Genomic DNA, 9800 nt, shown 5'->3' with positions numbered 1-9800 from the left:
AAAGTGTTTAATGCATTTATCAAATTGAACAGTTTAATTGAATTAATTCACTGAAATAAATGAACTTTTATGTCATTTTATATTCAAATTTGATGGTGGTGCCAGTGTGGAAGCTACATTGGCTTTCCTCCTCTCTCCATCCTTGTCTGTCCATATTCTAGAGTGGGCAATAAACCACCGCATCCCCTACAGCAGCATCTCAACAGTTAAATGTTCATTTATCAGTCACCTCTGTATGGACGCGCACACACGCACATGGTAAGCCCAGGCTTCATAAGCAGGCTGCCTGTCAGTGGCACCTCCACTGATCCTCCTGCTGCAGCGCACAGCGGCGCACAGAACATGGCACTGGCCGATACGGAGCGCGCAGCGTCCGGCTGCGGGGAGTCTGGCTCCCCGTTCTCAGAGATCATCGAGCTCAACGTCGGCGGACAGGTTTATGTGACCAGACACAAAACTCTGATCGCCGTACCGGACTCTCTCCTGTGGAACATGTTCAGTAAGAAGTCCCCTAAGGAGCTGGCGAGAGACAGCAAAGGACGCTTCTTCTTAGACAGGGACGGCTTCTTGTTCCGATACATCCTAGATTACCTGAGAGACCTGAACCTGGTTCTGCCGGACTATTTCCCGGAGAAAAGCCGCCTGCAGAGGGAGGCGGACTTTTTCCTGCTGCGGGACCTGGCGAAGCGCCTCAGCCCGCGGATGAGTAAAGACAACTCGATCAGCGAGGATGTGAGCCAGAGCGACACGGAGGACGCAGCGCAGTGCTGCTCCTCCGGGGAGACATTACGCGCCCTGTCCACCAGCGGGGCCATGCGCTCCCCGTCTCTGGACTCCAGAAAATCCGGCTACATCACCATAGGGTACCGCGGCTCCTACACGATCGGCAGAGACATCCAGACCGATGCCAAGTTCAGGAGGGTGGCGCGCATCACCGTGTGCGGTAAAACCTCTCTGGCCAAGGAGGTGTTCGGGGACACGCTGAACGAGAGCAGGGACCCGGACAGGCCCCCGGAAAGATACACCTCCCGCTATTACCTCAAGTATAATTTTCTGGAGCAGGCGTTTGACAAGCTGACAGAGGCGGGTTTTCATATGGTGGCCTGCAGCTCCACGGGCACCTGCGCATACACCAGCAATGATCCAAACGAGGACAAGATCTGGACAAGCTACACTGAATATGTCTTCTGTCGGGAATAAACTCATTCGTGCCATTTTAATATAAAAAGTATAGTAAAATATAGAGAGGACTGTATTTACAGACAGGTATTGTCCTGGATAGGGGAGAGAATAACTAGATAAAATGAGGCAGCAGAAAAAAATAATACACACAGTTCTGACTCCAATTAACCTGAGAAAATAATTTTCAGGGTCTAAGCACCACAAAGGGTGTTGTTTTGTCTAACTTACATAACTCTCCGTTGTGTTTTCTCATTGCAAAGCCCTACCTTTTTTAAATAATAATAATAAAAAACACTTTTTACTTACTTTATTTAGAAATATAAATCTGATATAAATTGGATCAAATGGTTTTTACCCAACAACAAAGATTTTTAATTACACCCAGATGCATTACATGGTTTATTATTTATATTTTTCTTTTTTTTTAATTCTTCTGCCTCAAAATAAGAACAATACCCTCTTAACCCAAAATGAAAGTATTTTCAGCAAAGGGATCAACAGGTGTTAAATTACCCATTAAGTATTCAGCACTAATTGATAGGAACCTTTCTCTGCCACCTTTTTTGTAACGTAAATGTATATTTGTATTACTAATAGATTAATATGATACATTTTTAATTTGTTTTATAAATAATGCACAGTGGTAATTAACATTTTTTTCTCCAAAATTATTATTAGCTATTATTTAGTCCATAAACGAAGGATCAAACATGTTTAATGAGTCATAAGAGAATTTAGATTTGGACTTTTGACTAGAACGTATCCCTCATCAACTTGCCAGGGTCTCACTAATCATTGATTTGGCATTAGATCTTTGTTGAATATTTCAGACTTTTCTAAAGGTTTTGCACTAATAGAATAGAATAGAAATATGTTTATTTCCCCTATTGCCATTAGTGGCCTTTATTTGACAATTGAATTGACCTGGATGGGGTCAAACTTGATTCGGACCTTATACATCTTGCTCCAGAAAAGCAAAGAACACTTGATTCGGACTTACTTCTCAAGGATTTGTTAATTCAAACTTGCTGTTTTGAAACGTGAAATTGCTGATTTAAAGCAAGAAGCGTGACTCAGACGTATTTGTCAGTGACCTAACCTGAAGAACTCTTAGACCTGATTTGAGTTTGCAAACCACTAACCTAAAACTGTTTTCCAAACATTTGATGCTTGATTGGATGTTGAAAAAAAAATACATATAAACACCTCACCATCTGCCCCTCCCCCTGCATGGTAAACACCAGCGAACACCGCCATCTTCATTGCCTTTGCTATAGTCATATCTGACTCAGTGCTAAACTGTGTAACGTCCAGGAGCTGACGTGAACTGTTTAATATTCATTGTCAATGTACATTCAGGGCTTACTTGTTTGCCCACGTTTTGTAGTTTCTTCTAGTAGTTTTTACTACTGCAATGATCATTAATGTATATGTGGAGTGTTGGCTATATTTGTTAAAGTGTTCAGCCTAAATAAAGCCTTCTTCTCTTTTACTCCAAGGTCTTTTCCAATCATGTTCCTCTTATGATCTGCAACACATTTTTTAAATTAGATGCATTCAGCTTCCTCCTTTTAAATTCTACTCAGCAGGAAATCAAAGAGTCAACCTCAAAGAGAGACATGCCCTGCCCAGAAATCTCATCCCTACACAGTGCTGTGGCTCCAAAGAATTAGTTTCACTTTTCTAATTCTAAAGACATGACGTTGAACCACTTTTCCCTGGGTTCTTGAAGGTACTGTGTTTGTTTGCCTTTCAGCCAAGCTAGAAGAAAACCTCCACATCTGAATGTAGTTAGCATAGAAATATTGCTGGAGGATCCGCTTCGCTTTAGTCACACAAATTTAGCAGCATTTCGTGAGGATGCAAATATTGCAGCTGTGCACACATGATGCCATTATCATTTCAAGTGTAAATAATGAAAGGGTCCAGCTGCACGCAAATAGGAGGGTGCCGTCTGCCAGGGATTGTGAATGAATGGAGAGTCAGCCACTGGTCAGAGTACAGCCAGCTTTGGCTTATGTCTGCACTCAAAGCGGACACAGAAAATTGGTTGTTACGCTCCAAAATGCGGCTGGGATTAGATAACAAATAGCAGCGCCTCTTAAGGTCCTCGGAACACAGTTTTTGGCTAAAAATGTTGATAAAAACTGTATTTTTCAGGTTAAGCTTTAAATATTCATACATATCTCTGTGAATCTATAAATATTCCCCTTAAGAATACCTGAATTCTTACCCTTCCAGGATTATTCAAAAATTAGATTTTGCAAAATGCTTCATATAAATAAATATTTGGACCTAAACAGTCTTTAAAACAGTTTTCCTAATTTGATTTATATGCTGACATTGAGCAGCTCAGTACTAGTTCAGCTTTGTAATAAATGTCAAAGATTCAGCCAAAACATTTTCCATTTAAATAATTTTCTTATTCTAAATGTGTACAATTGTTTGTTTCTGTATAGGTAAGACAAAATAGGCTCAGAGAAAAGTGAAGGTAGACATTCAGGTTTTAAGCTCAAACACTTAGATGGGAACTTAAAACCATATTTATAAAACTCTTATGAACTATAGCCAGGGTGGTAACATTTCAATTTAGACTGATTGCTGGATTAAGCATAAAAAACCTTAGAATTTATTCCTTCTGCCACTGGATGTAAGGTGGAGTGACTAATGAAGAGGGGCAGGGCAACCTACAGCCTCATGGAGGCTACATGCTTACTTTCATTAAACTCAAAATGAAAAATGACTAATTAAACTGAGTTATACAGGTAACCAGTAAAAAGAAATAGGTTTATCTTTAGAAATCAAAGATAAAGTCCGAACTTATTAGATATTAGATAATGATAAGACAAAGGTTTTTGACCCTCATGTCACTACTATTTGAGTTTCAATCATCTAGCTGTAATTTTGATTTGAGGTTGAATAATTTTTGTGCAATGCGACAGGAGCCCTTAAACAAAAAAAAAAAAAACCCACAGCATGATGCTACCACCAATATACTCTATAGTATTGTACAGTTTGAAAGCCTCAAACAAACTCATTCAAATGTTACTTTTGTCTTTGTTGCCAAATTCTCTACATTTTGTTTCCAATTAACTTTATCGAGAAAACCTTTTAGAGCAGACTGCATAGTCTGAGCATGCAGATGTAAATCTAACCTAATAATGATCCCAAAAGAACAAAAAATAAGCATGCCAATATTAACTCCATAGTAAGTTGGCAGGCAGATGCTAAAGAGCTGGACATACTAGAAATAATAAATCACCAGTCCAACTGAGCCCTACAATTTCTGCACTGAGGACTGGCCAGATATCAAGACAGACATATAGCTACATTATGTTAATAGGTTCAAAAAGCGTGTGTTTGAGCCGTGACTCACTAAGAGACATTTGAGCAATTATTAGAAGGAATAGATGCATGTATTTGAGCCTGTATGTATGATTTTTTATGTAGATGGAACATAAGAACATCTATAAACTCATTTATTTTTCACCAATCTTGATTTTAAGTTTCATTTAGTTTGTTGAATAATCTCCACCTTTAAACAGTGGCTAAAAAATTTGTCTGAGTGGGTCAGGTGGTAGAAGTGATTCTGTAACTGATGGGTTGCCGGTGCAAGCCCCTATTCCATTAATCTCAGCCTTTATGTACTTGAGCAGACCTCTTAATGGTCAGTCTGCCCCAAAATATCTGTGGCTACAGCTTACCTCCATCAGTGTTTGTATGAATGACTGAATTAAGTGTAAAAACTTTAAAGGCGTACACAAGTACATGCCCTTTATTGTATATATAAATCATATATAACATATTTATTAGTATATGAATTATACATTTTATTTTGAGAACCTCTCATGCTAAAGTAACAATGTTTGAATATTTAATAAGTCTGTTCTTTTTCAGAGCTGGAAACAGACATTCAACAGCCCTGCCATTTTCAGAGATAGCTCTCTTTTAGTTGACATTTATTGCTTGGAAACACCCTCAATTAGAAATCAGTCCATCATCGATTTCTGAGTGCAAACAACAACTGACTCATAGCCCTATTTACTCATGAAATATGACTACTTCAGAGGCTCTCTGACACTTATCTCCTCTCAGATTGTGGGTTGGGATACAAATGAACATGTGCAGGGGACTGTCATTCACATCCGAACAAATTGTTCAAGCTGTTGCAGCACATGCACATTCATCCCTGCTGTACTCTTTTACAATTTCAGACATAAAGCCTAACTCTGTAGCCCTTGGATTATACATGTTGGGTGTAATGTTAAATGAGAAGATATGCTTAATAGTGTATTTTTACTGGAGTATAATTTTATATGTGACTAACATCTTTTTTATGCAATAACTAAAGAGTACTAACAGAAAACAGAAACAGAATGTCTATGTGTTTAGAATGATAGATAATAAAAAAATAAAGTTTATTTATAAGTTATATCTTTGGAATCAGTAGAACTAGCTGTGACCTCTCAGATGAGCATTACTAAGTCTGAGGAGTTGGCTACATTGTTGGCTTGTTAGAGCTGAAACTTTTCTAAGAGATTGCCAGAAAAGGTCAAGTGCAATTCTCAAAGCTTTTTATAAACTCTCTTCTAAAGTACTGCTCTAATAATCTATGGTCAGAGATTTTACCACCACTTTGAAAGAGCAGCATCCAAAGAGATTGAAAAACCCAGAAATTAACTATTTGGTGTGACTGACACTCTTTCAGAGGGTCCAAGGTGGCCCAGTTTCACAGATTGGGAGGTTCCTGTGCTACACATTTACACAATATTTTTTGTGGTTAAAGAAAGCACAGCCTGCATTAGTTCATCATCAAAAGCAACAAATTTCAGTTTACATAGGTTGAAAATTTTTTTCAGGTTTTTAGCTCATCAAAATATTCTATACAATACTGACTGTCACAACATGAACAGGTTCTTTCTATTGGATAATTGTTGTTAGTCAAATATTGGTTCAGAAGCTCATCTATGCATATATTATCTGTGATGTATTTCTGTGTGCAAAGGATTTCTAACCTTGTCAGATTAATGAGATCGATTTATTTTCTACTCATATACCGTAATCAATATTTTAGCTGACCTAGTTTCTCAAGAAACTAATGACAGACAGAAAAGTGAGTCTGAAAGTTGGAATAAAAATGGCCACTATTTGTAAATTATTATTGTGAACCACACTGAACCAGCATAAGGTTGGGGTTCCTATTTCATCAAATCATAATAATTTTAAAACATGTTTGCTGTCTTGCATAAAAGTGCTGTCATTCAGCTACACTAACCTATCTGATGCTGGAAAAGAAAAGTTTACATGTACATATCAGAAGCAGCTGTTGCTTCATTCTTCTTTTTAAGCTGTACTTGCAAACACAACTGATTTCGCTCCTACCTGCAACAGGCTTCGGCTCAGTCACATAACTATTTAAGGGCAGAAGCAGCTGAGCATAATTCTTAGAATGTTTTGCAAGAAAATATCAAGGGCGTAGGTTTGATTCCAACTTTGGTAGGGAAACTATTGGTCTGATGTCATTGGTCCTATGCAAAAATATGCATGCTCGTTTTTTTATGCTTGACATGAAAATCAGGGTGTATTTCATTTGAAGAGAAAAACATAATTTCTTGCTACAGTTATACACATTTTATAAGCACTACACACACTAGATGCTGTTTGTCAATGTTTGAAGCATTACCGGATCTAAGGAATGTGGAAATAGGACTATTTTCCACTCCAAATTACCAGCAACTAAGACAGTAGGCAAATCTGTGCCTATTTAACCAAATATAGTCTAAATATGTCTGTTATATGTGGATTCATCCTGTATTTTCTTTTGAAGATATAGCATTGTGCATAGGTAAACAGAGGTAAAACCCACTCTTATCTTTTAAATGTTCTCTTTGTATCATTAAATAAAGCAAAATAATAGATTCTAGGGACGCCAAATACATTTATTTTATTTACATGAGCACCTGAACTAGAAGTGGAACTGACACTGAGCATTTAGAACATTAACTTCACTCTACAAGTTGTACATCTAGGCTTTAGTTACTCTGTTTAACCCATTTCATGTATTTCATCTAGGGCTGAAACAATTCATCAGAATAATCGATTATTGAAATAATGTCAACAAATTTAGTAATTGATTAATCGTTAACTGGAGTATAGAGACTCTAAAAAATGTCTTTAGCTCACACTAGAGCAGGAATTATACCAAAATTGTAAATAAAAAATGTTTTCGTCTGTCAGTATTCTCCATACAGAAGTCCTTTACTGTTGCAACAATGCTGTATTGTAAATTAAAAAGATGTTGTTCACATCTAATTGTTTGTAGGGACAATTAGGTCAGTCCAAATCTTTGGTAGGGACATGTCCCTATGGTCCCTATGCAAACCTACGCCCTATGTTGTTAAGTTGAAATGAGGTAGTCTTTTCAGCTCTTATAACCTTTGCTACTGCACACAGTGGATCAATTGATCAAGCTCTTTTGGATTAAATGTTAACCACAGATAAGGATATTTTAGTGTGTGATTTTGAAATTCATACTGACAATGAAACTGATAGCTTTAATGTTGTATTAGTTTGATTTGGCATGAGTGAAAACACCTACAGACCTACGCAATTTTAGCTTCATACTCTGGCCCTCGTGTTGACAAATGACATTGATTATGAACACGTTTAATGTCCCATCTGACCATTGGAGTACTATTGTTTTATTTTCTTGAGGGGTAATGTCCATATTTAGTAGATGTACATTGACTGCTATATATTGTATCTAAGAACCATAGTCTATGTTTAGTTTTGTCTCTTGAAATATATAAAAAGATATTTACAAAAATGTGAGGAATGTACTAACTTTTTAAAGGATACAGTTTATACATTGTTTTACACATTTAACTAGTGTTACGTCTTTGGTTATAATTAACAATGTCATATGTGCAAAGTTGGTCAATGCCTATTTAAATTGCTTATATATGCTCCTTTTCCCATCGGTTCCACCTGGCTTGATTCTACTCTATTCCACCAATTTTCAAATGTTTCCATTACTGCTTTTTTAGTACAAAAACTGGCCCACTTAATCTCTGGTCGGACCTACTCCTGAACCGGACTGAAGGAAGTCAGTAATGGATATGCTTGAAAAATTGTGCGATTTAGAGACAGTTCAAGTGGAGCCAGTGGAAAAGGGTGATTACTGTAGTGTCAGGGTTATAGTTACAAGAGCAGTCATGCCTAAAAATTGTTAGGTTGAAAACTACTAAGTTTAAAGTATAGAGCAATAACCAAAATTTAATCCCAGTGTTTATACATAATTAGGGGCTGCATCCAAAAATGAAATTAATAGTAAAAGGAAATTATATCAGCATTTTATAAAATAACGAAACAGTGTAAGAAAGTCAGACATTTGGTGGAGTATAAAATTATTTTATTCAAATCATACACCAGTGGTACTATGTCTAAGGCTTACAAAAAGCATAACTTACATTAAATATATAATCTTTCTCATGTATATTCTAGTCCTCCTGTATTATTGCCAGTGCTGTAATTTGTGATGTCCTGATAACCTGGGCCGAAATGCTGTTCACGCACTCGGTCATTAAATCTTCCACCTTTCATGGCCACTGAGTCCTTTTGAAAATTACGATCATCAAAAAGAAAATGTCCTTCCAGTAGCAGCAGTGCCTTTCTGTGAAAGCCTCTCCATATACAGCGCTGGATGCTGCCCGTCTCACATCAAAGCCTTGCAGTTGAATCTTCATGCAGAGGGTTATTGGCAATCAGCTGTGTGTTATTTGCTTGATAGTTTGCTCATTTTTTCATGCATGTGAGGCAGCACCTGGTGGCAGACTCCCTTTTATACTTCTCATATTTGATTGCTGCCCTAAAGACCAATTACTGGACTTCAGTACCAATCATAGTACATTAGGTGGCACTTTCAGCATCACAGGGACTTTATTATGAGATCTCAGTGGCTCTGAATTAATCAGCGATCTTTGTATTGCATTTTAACAATGTTATCTTAGAATTCTTTTATTTTATTTTAAGGAAGTTAAGGAATTTAAATTCTTACATTGACTAAGTTTTAAATGGCATAAATTGCTTATAATGTCAAAGGAAATATTGAAATATAAAAAAATAGTGAAATAATAAGGGAAAAAATGAAAATCATAATTATTTTCCTCTTTCATTTGTATATAATTGGATTCTCAACACCTCTGAAACTATTGATCTAGTTCACTCAGATTGATTATTTGTATACCTAAGGGATACAATGGGAGGGGTTAGAAGTTATAAATTAGGTAAGACCTTTATGTCTGAGTGACTGTGAACAGGTGTCTTGGGAGAAGCATAAAACACCTTGAGGCAGCATTAGAGTAACTAGACTGACAGCTTTGTGTGCAGCCACAAAAAAAGATGTAATTGTTCTGTTATGAAAGGCAGTCCATTCCTAGTAGCTTTTTTTGTCTTGAGGTTGTCCAATTTTTCTTTTATAAACACTTAAAAGTAAACTTTAGTACCACTTTGGTTGAACATTCTTCTTTTGCAACATTTCTTGATCCATTACCCTTACATTTGGAGACAATATAAATGTCCCATTGACTTTTCAACCAAAACCTACTGAAAAATGGGCA

At 37.0% G+C, this 9800-nt stretch overlaps 1 protein-coding gene across 1 annotated transcript; it reads left to right on the top strand.

The window, feature by feature from the left end:
- Positions 1-270: 270 nt before the first annotated feature.
- Positions 271-2653, top strand: kctd12 (potassium channel tetramerization domain containing 12). Its single transcript, XM_015387677.1, has one exon. The coding sequence runs from the start codon at positions 343-345 to the stop codon at positions 1198-1200; it is 858 nt and encodes a 285-aa protein (XP_015243163.1). The 5' UTR covers positions 271-342; the 3' UTR covers positions 1201-2653.
- The last annotated feature ends 7147 nt before the right edge of the window (positions 2654-9800 follow it).

Source organism: Cyprinodon variegatus, unplaced genomic scaffold (genome assembly GCF_000732505.1).
Source record: "Cyprinodon variegatus isolate N-32 unplaced genomic scaffold, C_variegatus-1.0 Scaffold401, whole genome shotgun sequence".
Lineage (NCBI taxonomy): Eukaryota > Metazoa > Chordata > Actinopteri > Cyprinodontiformes > Cyprinodontidae > Cyprinodon > Cyprinodon variegatus.
This window is presented reverse-complemented; position numbering and strand designations above follow the sequence as displayed.

What these genes read in the sequence shown, in the direction of transcription:
- kctd12 (XM_015387677.1), top strand. Translation starts at nt 343, where the DNA reads ATGGCACTGGCCGATACGGAGCGCGCAGCGTCCGGCTGCGGGGAGTCT.